Source organism: Cnephaeus nilssonii (assembly GCF_951640355.1).
Source record: "Cnephaeus nilssonii genome assembly, chromosome: 12".
NCBI lineage: Eukaryota > Metazoa > Chordata > Mammalia > Chiroptera > Vespertilionidae > Cnephaeus > Cnephaeus nilssonii.
Genome location: NC_137083.1, coordinates 77,197,610 through 77,223,448, shown reverse-complemented (window position 1 = coordinate 77,223,448; position 25,839 = coordinate 77,197,610). Strand labels below are relative to the sequence as shown.

Below are 25,839 nucleotides of genomic sequence, written 5' to 3'. Positions count from 1 at the left end.
GAGGAAAGGTGAGGAGGATGCTAAGTACTTGGCATAGTGTGGGCCCTCCAGGAAACGACCCAGAGGCCAGAGTGAGGGACTAAGGGAGTCCACGCGGAGGAGGAAATGAGGATTCAAAGGAAGGAAGAGCCAATGCCGAGAGAGACCAGGGGAGAAAGTGTGGATGGGGCTGGGAGGACGCCACCAACTGAGAAGGAAAAGGGCCAACGTGAGTGGCCCTGAGCCTAGGTGCGCCGCAGCAGAGTGCGCCCCCTGCCGTCCCCGCCCCGCCGCCCAAGGGGGCACCAAGGTCCTGTCTCGTCTGCCCCTCTGGGCTTGCTTTTGGAGCTGCCAGGTCTTTGGCCCCAGGGGCTGGGACACCGGGAGACTGGCATGGGTCGGACAGAGGGCAGCAGCCGAGCCGGGCTGGCTGGGGGCAGGGGGCACTTTGGTCCGAGCCTGTCCCTCCTGGGGCGCCTTCCTTGCCTGCCGCCCCGCGCCCAGTCCACACCCGGCCAATGGGGCTCAGTCGGGGGCGGGCTGGGTGGAAGGAGGGGCACTGGCCCAACAGCTGCAGCCGTCTTCTCGTTGGCCGCAAACTTTCACAAAGCGGTGTGTCCGGACTCATCAATCTCCATTAATAATAGTTGGTTGGGCCGCGGGGGGCGGGCGGGTCGGGCCGCTGGGAACAGGCTCTGCTGAGGGAGCGGGCGGGCTCCGCAGCGGGCGGAGGGAGGAAGTGAAGCGTAATTTGAAGAAGATGGATGAGTCCGGAGGGCGACACCCCCAGCCCGCCCGCTCGCCCGCCCCCTCCCTCCTTATGAGAGAGAGGGAACGCGGCACGGGAGCCACACTGCGCTGAGCCCGAGCCTCGCGCCACCTCGGCCCGGGAGCCTGGAGCCAGCTCTGCGTGTCCGCTCGGGCGCCCGAGCCGCGGGGCGCACGGCGGTGCCCAGAGGGGAATCCCCGGGGCGGCCACAGCTCCCAGCGCCATGCAGAGAGCTGGAGGCGGAAGCGCCCCCGGGGGCAGTGGCGGGGGCAGTGGTGGGGGCCCGGGCACAGCCTTCTCCATCGACTCCCTGATCGGGCCACCGCCGCCACGCTCTGGCCACTTGCTCTACACCGGCTACCCCATGTTCATGCCCTACCGGCCCCTCGTGCTGCCGCAGGCGCTGGCCCCTGCGCCGCTTCCCACCGGCCTCCCACCTCTCGCCCCGCTAGCCTCCTTTGCCGGCCGCCTTACCAACACCTTCTGCGCCGGGCTGGGGCAGGCTGTGCCCTCGATGGTGGCGCTGACCACCGCGCTGCCCAGCTTTGCAGAGCCGCCGGACTCCTTCTACGGTCCCCCAGATCTCGCTGCTGCTGCTGCTGCCGCCGCCGCCGCCGCCGCCCGAAACAACCCTGAGACCGGCGGCCGACGCCCAGAGGGTGGGCTGGAAGCCGAAGAACTGCTGCCGGCCCGGGAGAAAGTGGCAGAGCCCCCACCACCCCTTCCCCCGCACTTCTCAGAGACTTTCCCAAGTCTGCCGGGTAAGTGCTGGGGCTGACCAGGGAGCCGGGCGGGAGGCTCCTTACCTGGAAATCCCAGACAGCAGGCTACTCCGAATCGGCACTTGCCTGGAGCCCTGGGATCCCAGACCCCCAAATGGCGGGTTCTGCGAACCACCTCTGGTTCCCTTCATACAGAGCACCTCTAAAATCCCAGAATCGCAGCCCTGCTGTTTCCAAAGTGCCCGAAGCCTCGCCAAAGACTTCCAAATTAGTGTCTTTCCTTCTGCATTCCAGTCCTCAAGCCTTGGCTCTCCGGCGTCTTCTTTTCAGAATCCCTTCATTTTTCTCAGATGCTGGCAATAGAGAAGCTGCAAGTGTGGGATTCCTGAGGACAGCAGCAAGATCCCAGGGTGAGGGTACATTGGGGCAGCTGTCAGTTAAGAGGAGGGCAGTTCTGGCTTCTGAGAAGGTTGTATTGACCCTACATGGGCTCTGTGGATGCAGGGGCAAAGGGAGGGTCTTAAAGTGGTGGTGACTGTGTTGACCCATCTTCATCTCAGTAGAAGAGGTCATTTCTGAATTGGCAGATTTAGAGCTAAGTCGTAAAGAACTGAGTAGTGGCCCTAAGGAAACCTTAGCTAGCAGGGGGCTTAGCACCTGCTGGACCAGGGCTGACTGGGATGCCAAGAGAGAGGCTGGGCTGGGCTGGGCTGGGCGCAGCCCAAAAGCCTGGAGTCAAGAATTCAGCTAAGATTCTGGAACCGGGAGATTCAGCTAAGCTAATGCAGGAATACTGGATCCTCCATGGGAAGAGGATGCCCTCTAAACAGAGACAGGGTGTATTAAACTGAACCCTGTTTACAATAGCTCTATTTAGAGAGCTCCTGAACCCTTAGAAGCCGAAAAAGCTCCTCCCCATCCAGAGACAGATCCAGGTGTGCTGACATCCAAAGCTTATACAGTTTGGTGGGCCCTGTTTAAGAAAAATAAGGGCCACATGCAAGTGCAAGGTTCCTGAATATTAAACTTCTTTAGCATCAGGATGGATCTGCCTTTGCTTAACTGTTCATCTCAACCAGCTTAGCAGTAGAAGTGACCCCTGGAGGCATGGGGGCTGATTCTAGTGAAGACCAGGAGGAGATGCAATAGTCTTTTTGTCCTTTGCCAGGAGGAGGCAATTCCAGATAATAGGTTTTTGGGGCCCTTTCTTGAAATTGACCTTTGGAGGCCATAGGAGCAGAGGAAGAACCAGACACACCTGGGGAAGAGATCAGCTGTGCGGGAGGAGAAAGGAAGACACCTCAGTGCAGGAGAACTGAAGGGGAATATGCCCAGACCATGGGAGAACAAGCAGCTTGTCCTGCTCTTTCTGGTTTCCCTCAGTTCTGATATTGAACCATTTGTAAAATGGGTGCTCCTTTCTGACGCAGATAGAATATTGGCTGTAAAACCAGACATTGAGAGTGAGAGAAAGGAGTAAGTAGAGGAAAAGAACAGAAGAGAAATATTGAGGAAGGAAGAATAAGGGAAAGGAACAACACCCAGATTATCCAAAGAGAGAATATTAGAAAGGAGAGAGCTGTCTATTGGAAGAGATATGTACAAGGGATTTTTAGCAGGGCTAGATGAAAAAGGAGCAATATCTGGATCAGAAGTGTGTGGATCAGAAAGAGTTCTGTCTGAGAAGACTGGATGAGAGCTAAATACATATACAGGTAGGAAACAGGGGAAAGTTTCAACACTAGGAGTAATTTTTAAAAAGGTTTTTCAGTACTAGAAGTAAAAGGAAACTAGAATTTATATAAAGAGAATGATGAAGGAAAGATCATCATCTGAGGAAAACGTTGGAAGCAAAAAAAGAAACTTACTCTTGGAGTTAAGATAAATTTCTTTGCTAAGAATGATGTGAAGGGCCTGGCTGGTTTAGCTCAGTGGATAGAGTATAGGCCCACGGACTGAAGGGTCCAGGGTTCAATCCCAGTTGGGGCTCATGTAGGAGGCAACCAATTGATATGTCTCTCACATCAATGTTTCTCTCTTTCTCTTTCTCTCTTTCTCTTTCTCTCTTTCTCTCCTTCTCCCCCTCTCCTTCTCTCCCTTTTTTCCTCTCTCCCTCTCTCCCTCTCTCCCTCTCTCTTTCTCCTCCACCCTTCCACTCTCTCTCAAAATCAATGGGAAAATATCCTCGGGTGAGGATTTTTAAAAAATGAGGGGAGCAGTCCTTACAGAGGAAGAATTTTGAGAGGTGCTGGAGTGAAGGTAATAATTCATATAGAGAAGAGATACACAGAAAGGGTCTATGGGGGAGGGGGTCTGGGGCAGAGTAGTAAGGAGAGATTTCGGAAGAAACATTCCAAGAAGATAATGAGTAAGAGATCTTATCTGTGACTGCTACTTCTTATCACTTTCAGTGCAAACTTTCCCAACTCTCCTCACCATTCACACCCATCTTCCCAGTCTTGATCCCCCCCCCCCACCAAATAGTTGAGAAAATAAAAGGTACTTGCAGAAATGTTGGACATAAAATCAGTTTGAGGAGTGATGATGACACATGGCCCATTGCAAAAGTGGTGGGAAAATAAATGCACCATTTTGAGAATTATATTTGAGTATTTTGTGTGAAATAAGAGAGTTCTCTGCTTAAATAATGGGATTGGAACCTCAAAATTAGAAGAATTTGGAGAAAGAATTATATCTTTAAAATGACAGAGGAGGAGTTTCTGTCCTAGTATGAATAGGAGATATTGGTCTGAAATTATTAATTTACATTAGTTTAGTGTTTTACAATTACTAGCCCCTTTAAATGAAATTATAGTGAAGATAGGCCAATTTATCGAATGATCAGTGAAGTGCCTTTTCTTGGGAATTATAAGGACATTTAAAAAAATTTTGCTGAGAGTTGAAACAGATACCACCCTACAAGAATTGATGAGGAAGAAACTTTATTATGATTTGATTGCATGGGTAGAAGCTATATTGTAGGCACAAAGAAATACTGTGTACAGAAATAATGGGGTAGAAAAGGTATTGATAATGGCAGGTTGAAAATAATTCTAAGTTTAGCATATGGGGAGCAGTGAATATAATTGGAGAAGGTGTGATACAAGAAGAGAGAATTTATAATTAGTAGGGAAGATTTAAAAGTATGAATCAATAGAAAAGTCCAGAGTAGTGCTGTCTAGCAAGTCATTTATGTAATTAAAAATTTTTATTAGCCATGTTAGAAAGTATAAAGAAATAGGTGACATTAACTTTAATATTTTATTTAACCCAATACATTCAAAATATTATTTCAGCATTAATCAATATAAAAGTGTTTAATGAGATGTTTTATATTCTCTTTTCATATTAAGTCTTCGAAATCCAGTATGTATTTTACACTTCCAGTGCATCTCAATTCAGACTAGCCATGTTTCTAGTGGTCAGTAGCCTCATGTGACCAGTGGTGACCATATTCAACTTAACAGATCTAGAGAATCGTAAGAACAGTCATATGAACATGATGGGGGAAAAGGAGTTTTGAATTTCAGTGAATAGTGAAGTCATCCATGTTAGGAACAATGGAGTAAAGAGAGTGATAAGCTCTAAATGGCAGGAAAAAGGAGAATTCTGCCTTGAATGGGATGGGCAGAGATGATCTTGTGTGTGAAGGTGTGTGTGAGCTAAAGCTGAGAGAAATCGAAGCTAACTTGAAGATGTGGTACAAATACACATCCCAGAGATTACAAGTGAGGAGGATGTTACGTGCTGGGGAATGAAGAAAAAAAGCTGTCTGTTTGGAGAAATGCAGAAGAAAACTTTAAATTGGGGGTATCTAGAGCAATGGTTCCTTCAGGGGGGGGGGAGGAAATAATTAGATTATCTGAATACTTAAGAAGTGAGGGATGGTAGATAATCCACATATAATTTTTGTATAGATGATAAAAATGTAGTAAGAGCCCTAGCCGGTTTGGCTTGGTGGATAGAGCATCAGCCTGTGGACTGAGGGGTCCCAGGTTCGATTCCGGTCAAGGGCACATGCCTGGGTTGCGGGCTCGACCCCCAGTGGGGGGCTTGCATGAGGCAGCCAATCAATGATTCTCTCTCATCGTTGATGTTTTTATCTCTCTCTCCTCCCTTCCTCTCTGAAATCAATAAAAATATATTTTTAAAAAATGTAGTAAGTGATTGATAGCAAAGATTAGTTGAGTATGGTAAGAAAAAGAAAACATTTGTAGTTGAGATGATATAGAGAAAAGAATGTGATGGGACAAACCTGAGAGAAGGCAATGTAGTGAACATTATATTTTAAAATTAAACAGAAAAAGATTTGCTAATTTCTGAGTAGAGATTGTCAATAATAATGGAAATCCTGCCAGAAGACCAGGAAACTTTTAGGAGCATGATACTGTATTTGAGTGCTGATTGCTGTAAGCTGATTGTAGCTAGACTGTTTTACATGACCATCAGTTAATTTCCTTTTTAAAACTATATATTTTTAATTGATTTCAGAGAGGAAGGGAGAAGGAGAGAGGGATAGAAACATCAATGATGAGAGAGAATCATTGATCGGCTCCTTCTGCACGCCCCACACTGGGGATCGAGCCCGCAACCCAGGCATGTACGGGAATCGAACTGTGACCTCCTGGTTCATAGGTCAATGCTCAACCACTGTACCACACCAGCCAGGTCATATTCAAAGTCTTATAATTTCTCTAGGCTTCAGTTTCCTCATCAATAGCATAAAAGTTTGGGTTCACCCTGGCCGGTGTTGCTAAGTGGTTTGAGCATCAGGCTGAGCACAGAGAGTCACAGGTACAATTCCTGGTCAAGGGCACATACCTGGGTTGCAGGTTCGATCCCCAGCCCTGGCCTGGACAAGTGCAGGAGGCACCCAATCAATGTTTCTCTCTCTTCTCTCTTCTCTCTTCTCTTCTCTCTTCTCTCGCTCTCGCTCTCTCTTTCCCTTTCCGCCTTCCATTCTCTCTAAAAATCAATGGAAAATATATCCTCAGATGATGAATAACCCCCAAAAAAGTTTTGGTTCAGGTGATTTTTAAAAAAATATTTTTATTGATTTTAGAGAGGAAGAGAGAGAGAGAGGAAGAAAGATCAATGAGAGAGAATCATTGATTGGCTGCCTCCTGCACGCCCCCTACTGGGGATTGAGCCTGCAACCCGGGCATGTGCCCTTGACAGGAATCGAACCTGGGACCTTTCAGTCTGCAGGCCAACGCTCTATCCACTGAGCCAAACCAGCTAGGGCTCAGATGATTTTTAATATTCTTTTCAATTCCATAGGATACAAGCTTCTTTTTAAAGCCTCCATGTTTACAGTACGGTTCTTAATATGGACTTCATGGACCTCTTGTGAGGGGATCTGTTAATTATGGATGGGGGGAAAATTACATCGTTATTTTTATTAACTGGTAACTAAATTTGGTGCTTCCTTTAATTATAAATGTAGGCCAGAAACCATAGTAGTTTCAACAATATCTGAGATTTTTGTCACCAGTAGAAATCACAGATATTTTCATAGAAATTTACAGTCTTTGGAGGCATCATTTTGTTTAATAAATTAATAAAGAAATATGATTAGTCAGGCCAGTGTTGCTCAGTGGTTGAGCATCGACTTATGAACCAGGAGGTCACGGTTTAATTTTTGGTCAGAGTACATGCCCGGGGTTGCGGGCTCGGTCCCAAGTAGGGGGTCTGCAGGAGGCAGCCAATCAATGATTCTCTCTCATCCATCTTTCTTTTTTTTTTAATATATTTTTATTCATTTCAGAGAAGAAGGGAGAGGGAGAGAGACAGAAAAATCAATGATGAGAGAGAATCATCTATTGGCGCCTCCCACACGCCCCCTACTGGAGATCAAGCCTACAACCCAGGCATGTGTCCTTGACTGGAATCGAACCCGGGGCCCTTCAGTCCACAGGCCAACACTCTATCCACTGAGCCAAACCGGCCAGGGCTCTCATCCATGTTTCTATCTCTTCCCCCTCTCCCTTCCTCTCTGAAATCAATAAAAATATATTTTAAAAATTTAAAAAGAAACATGATTATTTGACAAAATCACTTTAAATATTTGATAACTATTTTTATATAATTAATTTCTAATGTAATATATGTTTTAAGTTAAATACCTAAAAGCATTATTCTGAGTTTATAGGCTTTATCAGACTGCCAAGGAATTCATGGCACAAAAAAGGTTAAGAATCCCTAGCTGAGAGAGTGATCTCAAAAATGACAAGAGGAAAATTTTATTAGGGTTGGAATGGGATACTGGGATACCTTGTACCATGGTGAAGGTAAATCTTGGGAGGGATAGAAGAGAGGAGAGATCTATGCAGTGGCATATGTAAATAGGGAGATATCCTATAAAATAAAAGCCTAATATGCTGAGTGACCAGTCGTCCAGTCGTCCGTTCAACCAATCAAAGCTTAATCCTATCTAATAAAGAGGGAATATGCTAATTGAACCCTCACACTGTCACAAAGGTCATGCCCACAGCCAATAAGGAGGGAATATGCTAATTGACTGTCATGCCCTCAAAGATGGCAGTGCCCACAGCCACAAGATGGCAGCGCCCAGTCCCCTCAGCCCTGCTGGGGCAGCAGGCATGCAGCAAGGGCGGGCCCAGCCGCTCCACGCGCCTGCCTCCGGAGTCCCCCAGTCCCCTCAGCCCCCCAGCTGCCCAGGGCCAGCCCGAGGCACAGGCAAGCCTCAGATGGTGGCTGCCCAGCTGCCCAGGGCCACCCGAGGCTCAGGTAACCAGGGCTGGCTGAGGCTTGTGATGCCGGCAGTGGCAGCAGCAGAGGTGTGATGGGGTATCGCCTTCTCCTGATCGCCGGTTTGCTTCCCACCCCTGAGGGCTCCCTGACTGTGAGAGGGGGCAGGCCGGGCTGAGGGACCCCCCCTCCAGTGCATGAATTTTCATGCATCAGGCCTCTAGTATGTTAATAATATGCTAAGGCCTCTCAACTGCTCTCTATGACATGCACTGACCTCCAGGGGGCATATGCTCTGACTGGTAGGTTAGCTTGCTACTGGGGTCCAGCTGATCTGGACTGAGTGAGCCGGGCCAGACATGCCCTGGAGCCCTCCAGCAGTCCCTTCCCAGCTGGGCAACCTCCCACATCCCTTCCCGGCCCTGATCGTGCACTGGGGGGGCCCTCGGCCTAGCCTGCATCCTCTCACAATCTAGGACCCCTCGGGGGATGTTGGAGAGCAGGTTTCGGCCTGATCCCACAGGCCAAGCTGAGGGACCCCACTGGTGCATGAATTCATGCACTGGGCCTCTAGTAAAATGACTAGAGGCCCAGTCCATGAAATTTGTGCACTAGTAGGGTCCTTAGTGTCTGCTGGCTGGGGCCTCCCTCCCTTCCCCTGGCTGCCTGCCAGCGCTACCAACTGGGGCCTCCCTCCCTTCCTCCAGCCGGATCACCCCCTGGTCGAACTCCTGGAAGAACTCTGGTCGAGGGACAATTTACATACTATGCTTTCATTATATAGGATTAGGAGGATAATTCTTAGAGTAATGGGCAAGAATAGTCTATACAGGGAATAATGGGAAAGAGGCAATAATTGGATATGTTTTTATTGAATTTTAGAGAGAGAAAGAGTGAGAGAAACATCTATGTGAGAGAGAAACATTGATATGTTGCCTCTTGTGTACGCCTGACTAGGGATTGAACCCACAACCTAGGTGTGTGTCCTAACTAGGAAGCCAACCTGAAACCTCTTGGTATCTGGGATGACGCTCCAACTGAGCCACTCAACCAGGGCAAATATTTAATTGGAAAGAAGGGAGAATATAGTATGAGCAGTGCTTTGCATTGAGAATGATGTTACATTGGGAAGCTAGGGAAGTATTTTGCCTTGCAAGTAACGGGGAAAGGATCTTTGTGGTGAAACTGATTGGGAATTAGGAAATAGAAATGTGAGAAGTAATGGAGTAGATGTACAAAAAAGAGAGACACTTAAATAGGGATGATGAGAGTTTGGTGGAAGAGAACTTTTATCTAGGGGGATGGGGAGATGCCCCATGTTGAGGCCAGAAAGAAGGCTCATATCTGAACCAGTTGAAAGGACAGAGCTCTGTATGCAGGTGGTGGTACCAGAGCTGCGGTGGTCACAATGGGTACGAAAGAGATCTGGATTAAGAGTGGCAAAGAAGTTGGGATGTTTCATTGGAAATATGGTCACCCTGGAGAAAGTTATCAGCTTAGAGTAATGTGGGATAAATATTGATGTGCTAATTGGGAGAAAGAATGATAGAGAAAAGAGATGCTTGAATTCAGTGTGATAGAAGAATGACCTGCACAGGCTGAAATAAGTTGTAGTAAGAAGAGACAATACTGTACTGCAAGTAATTTCCTTCCTCTCGTGGAAGAGAAAGGAATAATCTCCAAGTGATGAAATGAAAAATCTGTATTAGAATCAGGAAGACTGCAGGGCAGAGACCAAGGTTCTGAGGAAAAAGCACTGTGTGAAACATGAGTACAGGGGAAACAGGACAATATTTTGGAACTGGGGATAATAGTAGATGGACTTCTTGTCTGTGATTCCTGGGAAATGGTATTATAATAGAACAGAGAAGATGGAACTGTGTTGGGAGCAATGGGAAGAGAAGTGATGCAGAGGTGTACTGGAGGGAGAGAGGAGGAGAAAATTATCTGGAGAGTAAAGGTCAGAAGCACTGAGTGCTGGGCTGGATGATAACTATTCTATAAGTTATAGCTAGATATTAGAAGTATGTAAGTAAGTGATCTTGGCCAAATCACACCTCTCTGTGTCTTAGCTTCCTCATCAGTAAAATTAGGGTTTGAATTAGGTGAGCTGTAAGCTCTACAATTCTGTTTTTATCTATAAGGATATCTTAATGAGTTGTTTCCTTTAAAAAAAAAAAAAAAGGTCATCCTGAGCAAAGAGATTGGGTGAAATTCTATACTTCTCAGTGCTGAGTTGTTGTGGTAGCTGATGAGGAAGAGCAGGTTGGGATATGTATGTCCTGAGGTGAAATCAGGACTGGGCTTTAGGATAGAAAAGGCATTGTCATCTGGGATCGGGGAGGTGTTAACTGAGCTGTGGCTGTGTACAACCTTCAGATTAAATGAGATGGAGAAACATGTGATAAGTGTGGGAGTTGATCTTATCCAGGCCAAAAAGATTGGAGAGCAATTGTGACCGACTTTATCTGTTGGGCAAGAGAGCAGTGCCCACCAGGGAGTGAGAAAAAAAAAAGTTGTGTTGTGGAATCAGTTCCTGACCTTCTATATTATGTTTCCAACTGGTACAATATTTATGATAGGGTGACAGTAGGAATCAGTCTCTTCACTCAGTGTTGAAGAGATGTGGTGTGGTGCAGAGGAAGGAGTACCAGAGTACCTTTGGATACAGATCTTGGTACCACCCTTTCTTTGTGACCCAAAGCAAAAAACTAACCTCTGCAATCTCAGTTTCCTCACCAGTAAAATTAGGGCGATAATACTTACCTCACAGAATTAAGGACTAAACGAGGAGATATTTGTCCAGCATCCTAACATATTAGGTGTGCAAAAAATTATCAGTATTGTCCTTGTTCTGATGGATGGGGTGCTTTCCTGGGTTTAAGTTGGGAAAGACATCTTCTATAGGAATTGTGTAAGATAGGTGATACTCTCTGTACTGATAGGGACAAATATTTCTGGGAGTGATATAGAAGTAACACTGTATTCTGAGAACTATTCATATGGGGAATGCCAGGAGAGAACATTGTATGAATCTAATAGGAGTAGATTTTGTCTCTGGACTTTTCTTTCTTCTTTTTTTTTAATTTAAATTTTTATTGAATTTATAAAAATGGTGACATTGGTTAATAAAATTATATAGGTTCCAGGTATATAATTTTATAATACAAATTTTGTGCACTGGGCGGGGGCGGGGGGGGGGGGGCGTCCCTCAGCCGAGCCTGCACCCTGTTGCATTTTGGGAGCCCTCGGGGGATGTCCGACTGATGGCTTAGGCCCGCTTCCACAGAGAGACATCTTTAGCACTGCTGTGGAGGTGGGAGAGGCTCCCCCCACTGCCGCTGCGCTCGCCAGCCATGAGCCTGGCTTTTGGCTGAGCAGCACTCCCCCTATGGGAGTGCACTGACCACTAGGGGGCAGCTCCTTCATTGAGCATCTGCCCCCTTGCATATTAGCCTTTTATTATATAGGATCATCCTGTATATTGTATTGTGTTTTACCACGCTAAGTCATGCATTTCTCCATCACAATTTATCCCCCCTTTACCCTCTTTTACCTTCCCCAACCCCCTTTTCTTCTGGTAATCACTATACTGTTGTCTGTATCTATGAGGGTTTTTTTGTTTTTGTTTTTGTTTTTTGCTTAACCCTTCATCTTTTTCACCCAGACTCTCAATACCCCTCCCTTCTGATGGCTGTCAGTCGTTCTCTGTATCTAATAAGTCTGTTTCTATTTTATTTGTTAGTTTACTTGTTCATTAGATTTCACATGTAAGTTAAATCTTATGGTATTTGTCTTTCTCTAATTGGCTTATGTTGCTTAGCATATGCTCTCTAGGTCCTTCCATGCTGTCTCAAAGGGTAAGAGGTCCTTTTTACAGCTGCATAGTATTCCATTGTATAAATGTACCACAGCTTTTTTATCCACTCATCAACTGATGGGCACTTGGGCTGCTTCCAAATCTTAGCTATTGTAAATTGTGCTGCTATGAACATAGGGATGCATATATTCTTTTGAATTAGTGTTTTGGGTTTCTTCAGATATATTCCCAAAAGTGGAATTTCTGGGTCTTTTTCTCCTTTCTTCTGGTTTCCATGTCTCACATTTTGGCATCTGCTCTAGATCCCAAGGCTGCCCAAAGCCCTTCTGTTGTGTCCCCCTGGCACCTATTCTTCCTTTCTCTCCATTAAAAACAAAAACAAAAAACAAAAACCTCCTTTTTTTCTTCATCCAAATTCCTTTTCTCTCATATGTCTGATCTCAACTTGATGTTAGGAGCAAAGCCAATGAATTAAAATTAATTCATACTCAAATGAACTAATGAGATTTTAAAAAATCCAAATGAATTTCAAACTGATGGAATTTTAAGGGGTGGTATTATAAATGATTTCAGGTAATGTGGGAAAGTGATTATTATCATTTTTAATCCTCACCCAAGGACATTTTTCTATTGCTTTTAGATAGAGTGGAAGGGAGGAAGAGAGGGAAGGTGAGAGACAGGGAGAGAGAGAAACATTGATGTGAGAGAGACACGTCAATTGGTTGCCTCACGAACTCCCCCGCTGACCATACAGGGGGCCGAACCTGCAGTCCAGGTACATGCCCTTGACCGGGAATCAAACCCTCAACCCTTCAGTTTGAGGCCTGGCACTCAGTTGTAAACTAACCAGTGAGCACACCAGCCAGGGTGAAAAATTATTTTTGATGGGAATTTATGGGAGTGAGGTGGAGATGCGTACTTTCCCTGGTGGGGGCGGGGAGTAAGCTAGTTACAGAATTGTATGTAGTCAGAACTCTTTGAGTTGCTAGTGACAGCAGCTCAACTCTAATTTAAGCTAAAATGGGCAGTTATTGATTCACATGACTTTGAAGTACAAGAATGCAAACAGTGCTATTATTTTCTTTTTGTTCTCAACTTGTCTCCTTCCTCTGTTTTCACCTCATTCTCTCCATATGAGAGGCAGGAGGATGAGTGTGGCACAAGCATAAGCTGATCTAAGTTTTATAATCCTACTAGAGGCCCCATGCATGAAATTCATGCACGGGAGCGGTCCCTCAGCCTGACCTGCACCCTCTCTAATCCAGGAGCCTTGAGGGCATGTCCTACTGATGGGACATCCATCAGTTTGGCCTCCCTCTGCAGGAGGCAACTGGGCTGATCAGGGGAAGGCACCGCCCCAACTGCCAGCCGCCACAGCCACCAAGGTGTTTTCATCAACACGGACTCCAGTCCCTTCACCACAAAAAAAAAACACAAACAAACAAAACAAAAAAAGACAACTTTCTTTAGGCATTTTCAAGATGTCTCTTTCATAGGATGTGACATTTCTTTTTATTTTTTTAATCCTCACCTGAGGATATTTTTCCATTGATTTTTGGAGAGCGTAGAAGAGAGAGGGAAAGACAGAGAGAAACATCATTGTGAGAGGGACACTTTGATTGGTTGCCTCCTGCATGACCCCTGACCTGAGCCCCGGCCAGGGAGGAGCCTGCAACCTAGGTACATGTCCTTGACCAGAATTGAACCTGGACATGTACCTAGGCTGAGGCAGGCTGAGGCTCTATCCGCTGTGGCAAACTGGCTAGGCAGGATATGACATTTTTTAGCCCCGCCAGCAGCAGACCTTCATTTTTTCCTCCAGGAATGAGGTGGAAAAACCCTAGATCACCTCTTGGATTCTTATTACCCAAGTTACCAAGACCACTGCATACGGGGAGCTTAGCCAATGAGCAGTCAGAAAAGGTGTTTCCTCTGCAGCTCACGCACAGAGGCAGAACTGCCTGCGCACTGCGACTGGCAGGCCCTGTTCTCTGCGGGCCCACGGCAGCTGGCAGGCCCTGTTCTCTGCAGGCCTGCGCCATCCATGGCTTGCCTCACCACGCACGCAGTCCCCTCCTGCCCACCTGTGGACTCAGCCTCCTCCTGAGCGGTTGTGATGTTATGGCATCCTGGACAATTTGCATATTACCTCTTTTTTATATCTATCTATCTATATGATATAGATAGATAGATAGATAGATAGATAGATAGATAGATAGATAGATAGATATTGGGACTCCAGTGGGTTCTAGCACATATCAAATCCTAAGATGGTTGGTTAACTAGCTTGAGTCAGGTCCCCAGGGAGATGGGATGTTAGGATTGGTCAGATCCAGGTCCCATGCCTACATTTCACTAAGGTGGAGGGATGTGATTGACAGCCCCACTGTACTGGATAATAGATGAGAAGCAGTGCCCAAAGGAAGGGGTGCTGTGAGTGAACAAAGGGGGAAGGGATGCTGGGCAGACAAAAACAAACCCCAAACAGATACCTATCTCGACCAGAAAGAAAGAAAAGAACCGACCTTTAACTCCCTTTCAGTATTAGGGAGGAAAGCCTTCTCCCTGGCTAGATAAGGAGTCCTAGGGAATGATAGAAGAGATACCGGAGTGAGGCCTGAAGAGAGTTCTGTAATGAGGAAGGTAGAGAGAAATGAAGATAGTAGAAAATTTATATTCCTCAATGAGGCTGATTCTTGTACAAGAAAGAGCTGTACTTGAGGGATGAGGGAGACAGTTGTAAACATGGAGCTAGAGAAAATTTATATTAAAACAAAGCTATTTCCAGAGTTTGATAATATTATTTTTTAAATGAGAAAATACATTTCTAAATAAAAGGAATGTTGACTGGATGGATTATATCATCAAACCAATAATGACAGAAAAAAATATGAGAAAGATCTGATGGAAATTTTGTTTTTGGGAAATGAGAGAAATATCCTGTTAAAGGACAATATTAGGCTAGAGCTCTACAGTGATAAGTGAAAGGGATGAGGTCTAACCTAAAACTAGATTTGATAGGAATGTTATTTATCTGATGAAACATCTAGGGAAAGGACTTTTACTTCAAGTGGCGGGGGGAAGATATTTTACTGCAAAGGATAAAAGAGCATTGACTAAAGATTTAGGAGACCAAGGTTTAAACATGGCTCTGTCCCTAGCTGTGTGACTAAAGAAAGACATTTTAATCTTTCTGAAACTCAGTGTTTTCACCTGAAAATAAGGTTACTAACCTCTCATTACTATTAATAATAGGTTCTACTCCACTTCAGTGAGTTGCTTGGATAAAATAATACATGTGAAAGTGTTTTGGAAAGCTAAGGTGCTCTTGGCATTGGCACCATTAGTATGCCATGAGAGGAGCTCTGAGCTTGGAGTGGTGGGGAAATTGTCCTGAAGTTGTCATGAATGTGGGAGGGACTCAGAATGGTTGAGATGCAGAGAAAATTCTCATGTCAAATCTGGAGCAAGAATGCTGAAGAGCCCTGGGAAAAGGGGGGTGGGGGGGGGGAGAGAGAGAGAGAGAGAGAGAGAGAGAACCTAAATTATAGGGAGGAGTAATAGCATAATGGGGGGCATGAAATGGATGGGTTACTGTAAAACAAATTGGAAGTAAGCTAGTTGCGCCCTAGCCAGTGGATAGTGTCAGCCTGTGGACTGAAGGGTCCTGGGTTCGATTCTGGTTTGATTCTGTTCCTCAGTTGCAGGCTCCTCCCTAGCCTGGGCCCTAGTCAGGGCACGTGCAGGAGGCAACCAATCAATGTGTTTCTCTCATGTCAACATTTCTCTCTGTATATCCCTCTCTCTTCCACTGTCTCTAAAAATCAATGGAAAAATATCTTCTGGTGAGGATTAAAAATAAATAAACAATAAAGTGATAACTGTGATGGCAATAAATGGGTATATGGAGGGGGAGAAAGTAAGCTAGTTGCTACAATTGGAGTAAGTACTGTCTTTGAAAAGAACAGAGCAATAATTCTGTACTGGGCTTGATGATATGAGGGGTGTAGCAAACACCCCTTTTATGAGGTATGACCTGCATTTCTTCTCACCTCTTGACAACACCTTCCTCCATTGGTTCTGTTTTCAGGAAACTGAGTGGCTGACCTGATCAGTAGGATCAGGAAACTCTGTGTCCTGAGAGTGGCTGGGAGGTGTGAAGGTGGTTTGTCTTTGAAGTAGAGGAAAGAGAAGTCAGAGTTGAGTGAATGGGGGAGAGACTTCTCTTCAGTGGGTAATAAAGACTATTGGTTTTATATAAGCTAGAACAGCAGGGTGGATGAGGGATGGCACAGGGTCCCTGTGAGTTTCTGTAGCTGGACTCTAAAATGGTTCTCCACTCCCTGGGTAGTTTTCTGTGCCACAACCCAGGCCACCATCCTTGGGATTCCCCTCTCCATGGTGAGAGCCAGTGCTATTAATTCTTTCTGCTGGAAAATACCTACCATGGGTTCTTTGGCCCTTGATTTCTTCTCCAGCCTGACTGGACCATTACCAAGACGGGGCTTCTCTGTCTCTGGAGCTGCTTCCCTTCCTCTTGGAAGGAAGGCCCCAGGCAAGTGTATCCCTGCAGCCTGAACGCTACTCTCTGGAGTGGCATTAATGCCCTGGCATGGGCTCTACAACTAATCGTGCTTCAAAACTTGTGATTTCTGGTTCTTAGTATAATAGCATCCACAAGGAGAACTCACATGAACTCTGGATATATTCTAATAACCAATCTGCCCCACATTATTCCTTCTGAACAGACACCAAGCTTTTTTCACAGACTCTAGACTTACCCATAAGGGAACAAGTTTAAAATGCAAATACTCTTCTATTATCAGTAATAACATTTTCATACACAAAGGACAGAATCTTTCTTTCTGTTTGGCTTACCTACCTAGCTCAGGCAAATTGTTTCCAATTTAAAGTTTTCCTTTTGGTGAAATTATTGTCATCAGAATCATTATTTCCCATGTGAAATTTCAATGAGGTCTTGTTTTGTTGATCAAGGTTTTTTGTTCATATCAACTAGTTATAGCACCTGCAGTTAGAATTTTACTTTTATAGACATTAAATCTAACAAGTCCAATTCTAAATCAAATTTTGCAAATGGAAATTTTTATCAAAAAGATTTGCTTTTGTTTTTAGTCAACACATTTTTCTATTGCAATTTCCATTTTATTTGATTTAAATATATTTACCATTAATATTTATTACAAATTGGATAAAAGAAAATAGTTTGGATTTATTTCTTAGTTAACTCATGAGAAAATAATAAGCTGTTTCAAGATTGATACATTGCAAAGGATTGGGTTAATGTATTGTTCCTTCAATTCATCTGAATATGTCTCTATCACTTTGGGTATTACATTCTAATGTGCTCCACTGTTGGTGGAGCAAAGAGAAAATGGCAGGGCTAAAATGTTTTGCTTTGCTCCAAATGCATCAGTGTTTAGGTAAAGAAGGTAGGGGTGTATGTGCATTTTTAAAGCTTTTTGCTATTTTCTTTCTTCCTTCTCTAAACTGTTTAGCTCTTTCAGTTTCTCTGACTCATCACTTAATTCTTCTACCCCACTTCTCTCATGCCCCACTCCTTTCTGCCTACTTTTCTTCTCTCACCCACTCCTTCTGTCTTACTGTCCCAGACTCTTGTTTAGCTGTATTTCCCCCTCTTGGTTGCTTTCTTTTTTACCCCACCCCCATCTCCTTCTAAGAGTTGCTTATCAGAGCCTTCAATGTCATGATTATAAAGACTCAGAGAGAAACTCCTGCCCCTGCCTCTCAGCATCCCACTGGGATCAAGTAACCAAGAGAGGTTGTGAATCTGTGGTTCTTGTCTGGCATTAAAAGCAGCACTGAGGGTGGCCCACTTATGGGGGCTTGATTTTATGGAATCTGTCTGAAGACAGAGGGATGGATGACGTGATCTCAGGAGGGCCCTGCCAGATCAAGGAACCTGGGAGCCTCATCTCAATCATCATCAATTTAGATTTATTGGACACCCCTTGAGTACTCAGAACTGTGCTAAATGATTTCATCTTTCAAGCCCTTTTAGCAGCTGTTTAAAATATTGTAATCCAGTATCTGCCTTTTTAACAGCTGTTTAAAATATTATAATATTGGGCAGAGTTTTTACAAGCTTTTGTGTGTTTTTTGTTATTATTTACGACAAACCATGTTTTAAAAATTAGAAGTTAGAGGATTTAGTAATAATGTTGGAGATTGTCCTTCATTTCTTTTAGCAGATGACCCTATAGGTTACTACTCCATATGGACTCATCTCCAGCTACTGTGAGATCTGAGGGCATGCTGAGGAGTGGGTAGGATAATATTCATGGAGAAGATGCCTTATGTGCACTAGAAATGGGATGGATTGGGGCTGTGGAGAATATCTTAGGAGAGACTTGGGAAAGAAAGGACAGAGGGAGAGAGAGCAAGCTTGGGAACAGTTCTTTTATTTAGTCAATAAATATTGAGTGCCTACTCTGTGCAGGTAATTTTCTAGATACTGAAGGTACAACAGTGAAAAAATATATTAACAAAGTCTACCTTCATAGGGTTTATATTCTAACTAGAGGCCCGGTGCACAAAATTCATGCACTGGGGGATGTCCCCTTAGCCCATCCTGCACCCTCTGCAATCAGGACCCCTCAGGGGATGTCCAACATCTTTCTCACAATCCGGGACCGCTGGCTCCTAACTGCTCACCTGCCTGCCTGCCTGTCTGATCGCCCCTAACTGCCCCCCTCCCACCAGCCTGATCACCCCTAAACACCTCTGCTTGCTGGCCTGATTGCCCCTAACTGCCCCCCCCCCCCCGCTGGCCTGGTCGCCCCCAACTGCCTCCCCTCGCCAGCCTGGTTGCCCCTAACTGCCCCCCCCCCCCACCGGCCTGGTCGCCCTTTACTGCCCCCCTGCCAGCCTGGTCACCCCACGCAGCCTACTGTTCAGTTGTTTAGTTATCCCTCACTAACCCCCCACCAGCCTGGTTGCCCCACACAGCCTGCTGTTCAATCACCCATCCCAGTGGTCGGCAAACTGCGGCTCGCGAGCTGCGGTTTGCCGCTCTGTTGACTGAGTTTGCCGACCACTGACCTAGACTCTCGATTCCAATAATAACAGGCTGTGTTGTTCCTTGTGATTAAGCCCCTATCCCAGTGGTCAGCAAACTCATTAGGCAACAGAGCGGCAAACGGCGGCTCGCGAGACGCATGTGGCTCCCGAGCTTCAGTTTGCCAACCACTGACCCATCCAATTGTTTTGGTCGTGACGGCCCCTGGCTTTTTATATATTAGGATAGGAAGAGAGAACCAACAAAATAAATGAAGTTGGTGATTTGTACTATAGCAACAAATAAAGCAGAGGTAGGGAGTATTGGGAGTTTTAATTCTAAAAGGGTGATAAAGTAAAAACCTAAGGAGATAGGATATGAGCCAATGTGAAACTCTAGGTGATGAGTATGTATGTATTCCAGAGAGAAGAACCTGGATAGGGGGAGAGGGCAGAGCAGAGAAACCGGTTTGAAGAAAATGCCAATGAACCAGGGGAGAGATGATGGTGACCTTGACTAGCTGGATACAGAGGTGGTGGTGAGAAGAGGTCAGGGTCTGTATTTTAAAGGCAGCAACACCACTAGGACTTGCTGATGGATTGGACAGGGTTTGGTTTGAACACAACAGGGAGGATGGAGTTACCATTAACTGAAATGGCAAAGATGTGGGTGCAGGTGGGGAAGAACTAGCATGGGAGAAAGATCACAGGTTACATTTGGGATATGGTAAGTTTGCGTTCTGGAAGTGGAAAGGGAAGATGTGTGAGGAAGCCCTTAGTGCAGGGGTGGGGTGGGGAACCTTTTTTTCTGCCAAGAGCGTTTGGATGTTTGTAACATAATTTGTGGGCCATACAAAATTACCAACTTAAAAACTAGCCTGTTGTATTTGGTCAAACATTTAATTAACTTGCCCCTAATGCCTGGGCAGGGCCAGACCAAATGATTTTGTGGGCCTTATATGGCACACAGGCTGGACATTCCTCAACCACCCCTGCCTTAGTGAAAAGAAGGAAGAAACCAAGGATGTGAATCTTACAGTAAATAAAATGGGTTTGGCTAGGGATAAGATAAGGGAGAAAGTGTAGGGTGATAAGAGGTGAGTATCATGAGGAGCACCTTATAGTATGTGGAGCTGGGTGCTCATGAGAGAATGAGGACCACTTGCTGGTGAAAAGCAATGAATAGTCACATAGAAAGGCTGGGTAAGCCTAAGCTGGGGTGTGCCACATAGGTTTTGAGAAGGTTAGATAAAGAGTGAAGTACTACAGGGAGAAAAGGTGCTGGCCTGGGGGATAAAAATACCCTTGAGCCTGGCTGGCATGGCTCAGTGGATTAAGTATCGTCCCATGAACCAAGAGGTTGCTGGTTCGATTCCCAGTGAAGGTACATGCCCAGGATGTGGGCTTGATCCCTAGTGGGGAGTGTGCAGAAGGCAGCCAATTGATATCTCTGTCATGTTTTGCTATCATTGATGTTTCTATCTTCTCTCCCTCTCCCTTCCTCTCTCTCTAAAAAATCAATAAAAACATTTTTTAAAATACCCTTGAGGTATGAAGACGCTAATTGAGGTGGAAGTGGGTGATCTAGATATGGTCGAGAATTTTGGCCTCTAAGGATAATGTCAGTGTGGCTCTTAAGGAAAAGGAACAGGCATAGATTGCATCCAAGAGCAAAGGGACGACTCGGATGGGGAAGGGGATTGAAATTTACTGGGCTAGCCCTAACCGGTTTGGCTCAGTGGATAGAGCATTGGCCTGCGGACTGACGGGTCCCAGGTTCGATTCTGGTCAAGGGCATGTACCTTGGTTGCGGGCACATCACATCCCCAGTGGGGAGTGTGCAGGAGGCAATTGATCGATGTTTCTCTCTCATCGATGTTTCTAGCTCTCTATCCCTCTCTCTTCCTCTCTGTACAAATCAATAAAATATATTTAAAAAAAGAAAGGAAGGAAGGAAGGAAGGAAGGAAGGAAGGAAGGAAGGAAGGAAGGAAGGAAGGAAGGAAGGAAGGAATTTACTGGGCTTCTACTAGAGGCCCTGAGAAGTTCTTGCTGGCTTAAAAAGGCAGATGGGGAGGGGTTAGAGGAGAGCAGCAGGTAACTTCTGAGTGCTGAGAGGTGTTCTAGCCATGTGTACACGTGCACACTTCTTTTCCATATAAGGCACTTCATTTCCTGAAGTTATTTTACTTTGGGTTGTATTCGCAACCTTGGAGTGTGCTTATGAGTGTACATGTGACATGTGGGTGTAGATACATGTGCTCCCAATTTGTGAAGTGCTCCCCACTTTCACGTACTAAACTCTATTGGTAAGGAGCTGTTTACAAATTATTCATTTTTCTCTTCTCTTTCCTATTTGTTGGTTTTCTTGCGATATTTTTGTTGTTGTTTCACTGCTTATTAGTCCTTTGGGCAGAAAACAAGGGATTTTGTAAAACTCAAATATTGAAAACATTTACAATGCATTATTTGCATTATAAGAATAAAAATGTCAGTGGATAGAACCAATGGTTCAATTAAATTTTAGAATTATATATGGGTTAAAATGTTTATGTGGCTGTGATTACAAATAATCAGTAATCTACTAAATGAATCAAAATTTTGTTTTCACCATCTATATTTTCCCTTGTTGCATTTCTATTTCTTTCCATATTCCCTCCATGTTCCCAGCTGGCAGCGAGCTCAGGGTCCTCAGGATTCTGAACTTAAGCAGAAAGCAGCTGTTTGTGCTGCTCAGCGACCTTAACTGGGAAAGAGGGAAGGTAGGAAAGCGATGACATCATTTTTTAAATACGGAAAAGGAATGAAAGGGGCTTAGGAGACTAAGTAATTGGGAGAAAAGTCTGATCACTGATAAGGCATGTGGCTGGGAGGGTTCCCCATTGTGGGCTGGCTGGTCTGATTAAGGTGACTTGGGAAGGAGTGCAGTAAGGAAAACTGATTTCCAGGCCCTTGTGTTCTATCTCTCAGACCTAGATTTTGGGAATAGGGTGAGGATGGGGAATCACATGACCCTGAAGTTCCCATCTGGAAATGAGATTCTAGATTTAAGGAAGAGGGAAGACAGAAGAGAAGTCAACACAGAGCTCTTCCACTGGGTCTAGTTAGGATTCCTAGAATAACAACGGCTGATAGCACCCATTCTGCAAAAGTAAACTCTCCTGTAGTGTTCATTCCTGCCATAGCAACGGAAAGGATCTGCCAGGTCCCATACTACTTCACTCTGGGGCCTGAGGCTGTGGTCTGGGTTTAGAGAAAGCTGGGAAGGTAGTGGGTAGGCAGAATTGAGGTAGGGTGTGGGAATGTTGAGGGGACACAGTCCTGGGAATGGTGTTCCTTTGATAGATACTTATTGCCTGCCCCACTTTGCTGTAGTGAAATCTGTGCTGGTTAATACCTTTCTTCCTATTTCTTTGTCTTCCCTGAACTTCTTCCATCCCCATCTCATCCCCTCTACATCTGTATCTCTTCCTGCTGTCGTTCTGGCCATGCCTGGTCATGGTTTCATGTGCCTCTTCCAACCTCTCTCTTTTCCTACCTTCTCCCTCCCTGTCCATTGGTTTTCGCTCCCCACAGAGGGGAAGGTGTACAGCTCAGATGAGGAGAAGCTGGAGGCACCAGCAAGAGACCCAGCAGGCAGCGAACATGAGGAAGAGGGCTCGGGCGGTGACAGTGAGGACGACGGTTTCCTGGACAGTTCTGCAGGGGGCCCAGGGGTTCTCCTGGCACCTAAACCGAAGCTAAAGGGAAGCCTGGGGACTGGAGCTGAGGAGGCAGCCCCCGTGGCATCAGGAGTCACAGCTCCTGGGGGCAAAAGCCGGAGGCGCCGCACGGCATTTACCAGTGAGCAGCTTTTGGAATTGGAGAAGGAGTTTCATTGCAAGAAATACCTGAGCTTGACAGAGCGTTCCCAGATCGCCCATGCCCTCAAGCTCAGTGAGGTGCAGGTCAAGATCTGGTTTCAGAATCGGAGAGCCAAGTGGAAGCGCATCAAAGCTGGCAATGTCAGCAGCCGTTCTGGAGAGCCCGTAAGAAACCCCAAGATTGTTGTGCCCATACCTGTGCACGTTAACAGGTTCGCTGTGCGGAGCCAGCACCAACAAATGGAACAGGGGGCCCGGCCCTGAATGGGGCTCGTGAGGACTTCAGAGGCAAAGGATTCGTTTCCCGAGCTTGCTCAGAGACTGGGTTAGGGCTCTGTGGACCAGGAGGCTACCACTATGATTCTGCCCTAGCAGGGGGCTCAGTTGGCAATTCACTTAGCTCTAGGTATGCTCTCCTGGCAACCTGAGATATGGGACCTTGTCCCTGAGCCTATTCCAGAGACCCTCAGGACTGGGGCTTCAGGATTAAAGGGGCTTGGGTTCTTATTGCCCAGGAGCTTTTGGGACTGAGGTGGACTCCTGGGGAGGTGGTGGGCTCTAAAATGCCTAGGGCCTGAAAGGTTCCTGGAATCACTGACAGGGGTGGGGAAGAATCCAGGGTAATGGCCAGCCAAGCTGATCACAACTCCTTATTTATTTTGTGTAAATTTTGTATATGTGGATCTATCTGCCTCTGTCTGTCTGCACCAAGAGGGCTTGGGAAAGTTATGTTTCCTCGATCCTCAACCAGAGTTTAGCTCCATCTTACTGCCTCGGAGTGGTTACCGTCTTGCCTATCTATAATACAAGGACATGCAGAGAAACTAAATGGAACCGTCACTAACCTCCTTAGAAACTCGACACACACCATCTCTTCTCATGTAAACTACCTCCACATCTATTCTTTCCCAGCCTGGGGTCTGCCCACTGTGCACCGTTAGACCTCATGTTCCTAACGTGGTCCTTTACCCATTAAACAGGCAAGCTTCATCATCTCCGCCTCCTTCTTTGGAAGAGTTGGCAGACTTCAGAAGAGAGGACTCACTCACATTTGTATCAGGACAGGAAATGAAATACTTGGCCCTAGTTTAGCTTGGGTGTGTCCAAGCCCTCTCTAACTAGGTAGAGGTTAGCAGTTTGAATTTGTTAGTGACTGGGCAGGCAGGTGGGGGGAGGGGAGGTGCTGGCTCACTCTCATCACCTGTGAGCTCATCAATCTTTATGCAGAGGACACAGAAGCTTAGTGCATCTGCCACCATTTAGTGTCCCAGACATGAGGGCATAGAGTAAAAGACACATTTCCAGTTGTTTCTTATGGCATTAATTGTGGTCTCTCCTCCCAATCACAGCATTTATGAAGTTTGGGATACCAATCCTCTTGTTACAAAATGAGATTGGTTGAGAAGGCCCATTGCAAAGTGAAGGAGGCAGAAAAGAATCTGATAGTTCTGGAAGGGTATGTACTGTGGGGGAAGCTACAGAGATAGGAATGAGGCTTTGGGGTTGGAATTCTATGAACAAATTAAGGAACAGCATTAGTTACAGACCCTAACTTAGCAAGTTCTTACCCTTCAAGAACAGGTACAGGAGGGTTTCCCCTAGATCTTCTAACATAACTAAGGGATAGAGAGAAAAGCAGAGGCTCTGAATTCTGCCCCAGCCTGGCAAGATGGTGGGACTCAAGGTAAATCTTCTGCCATCAGTGACCTATCACCTCCCCTTTCCTTAAAAGCAAAGGCTAGGCATCTGTCCGGAGAGAAGGGCTGCCCTAGTGAGCACCAAGCCACTCCTCCCGCGGCAACCCGAGCTCTCCTGTGCATTAACTCGTTTCCTTCCCTGTGTAGGCTAGTTCCCATACTCTCAGAAAGGGGGACAATGCTTATACCCTCTCTTTGGGTGAACTTTGGCCAGTACAAGTCATGGCAGGAGGTTATTGGATAGAATGTTGATGAAAATAAGACTACTAGCTGGGAAAATTTGAGGGAAGGGAGGTGAGTAGAGAATGCAGCAGGAAACTTCCAGAGGTCTGTATCACCTCGTCCAGACTCACTGCCAGTACTGTTGACAAACTCAACTATACCTGCAGCAAAAGAAGGCTGAAAGAGATGTTCACGGAAGGCTCAGGGAAGACAATCCGAGAGTACCGAGAGCAAACATGAGAAGATGGGGCAAAGAGGTAGAGGTGAGGGCATTTGGAGAAGGGTAGAGATATAAAAGGGGGAAACAAGACCACACAGTCTGGTTTATTGGCTCATCATACACTCACACCAAATATGTACACAAACATAAATATTTGAATGTACAAATTTACATGGGACTCACAGATCACCCCCTTGTATTTCATCCAGCACCCCCAACCTGTGCTTTATCCAGGCTCCACTTTGAGATGAAGTTCGCAGGGGGCTGGCACTAGAGGGTAGCAATCTGGAGGAGGGAGAGGTCCTGCTCCCCTCTCCTCACAGGTACCTCCAAAGGGTCCTGTCCCTTCTTAATGGCACTGTAGGGCAGAAGGCTAACTACCTCCACACCCTCTCTGCTGCAGCTCAAATCCCAGACATCTCCTCTGATCTGTCTCCCCCATTTAGCTGTTTGTTTTTCTCCTTCTTCCTTTATGCATGTCTCTACATCTCAGTCTCTGCATTTTTGTTTTCCCCAGTGCCTACAGGGAGGAGGTACCCCGGGTATGGAGTCCTTCTGACCACTGCCCTCTTCCTGGGCCTTAAAGGAGGCTAGGGCTTCGGTGCAACTCAGCAGAGGTGTTGGTGCCGTTGGCAGGCTCTCTGTTGGGGGTAGGTGTTAAGCCACAGCCGTCCCCAGGGCAGCCATGCTGGATCAAAATGTCTGCACACTCCTGGCTGCCAGCCCGGCGAGCATAGGCCAGTGGAGTCAGGCCCCGGGCATCCCGACTCCTCACGTCCACTCCATACTGCAGAAGAAAGCA

The 25,839-nt window shown here is 46.0% G+C and overlaps 2 protein-coding genes across 7 annotated transcripts in view; one reads left to right on the top strand and one right to left on the bottom strand.

Annotated features, from left to right (window-relative positions):
• The first annotated feature begins 956 nt into the window (after positions 1–956).
• GBX1 (gastrulation brain homeobox 1) lies at positions 957–23,278 on the top strand. The gene is made up of 2 exons (XM_079785569.1): positions 957–1,509; positions 22,612–23,278. The coding sequence occupies exons 1-2, from the start codon at positions 972–974 to the stop codon at positions 23,160–23,162; spliced, it is 1,089 nt and encodes a 362-aa protein (XP_079641695.1). The 5' UTR covers positions 957–971; the 3' UTR covers positions 23,163–23,278.
• Positions 23,279–25,090: 1,812 nt separating this feature from the next.
• AGAP3 (ArfGAP with GTPase domain, ankyrin repeat and PH domain 3) overlaps positions 25,091–25,839 on the bottom strand; it is a 54,999-nt gene continuing 54,250 nt past the window's right edge. The window contains exon 18 of one of the 6 annotated variants that reach the window (XM_079785561.1): positions 25,091–25,824. In XM_079785561.1, the coding sequence (XP_079641687.1) occupies positions 25,618–25,824 (207 nt within the window). In that variant the 3' untranslated portion in view covers positions 25,091–25,617. The remainder of the gene's footprint in view (positions 25,825–25,839) is intronic. The other 5 variants (XM_079785562.1, XM_079785563.1, XM_079785564.1 and 2 more) reach the window with 5 other exon arrangements.

Coding starts and splice junctions, on each gene's coding strand:
- GBX1 (XM_079785569.1), top strand. CDS start 972: ATGCAGAGAGCTGGAGGCGGAAGCGCCCCCGGGGGCAGTGGCGGGGGC. Junction 1,510..22,611: donor GACTTTCCCAAGTCTGCCGG/GTAAGTGCTGGG, acceptor CGCTCCCCACAG/AGGGGAAGGTGTACAGCTCA.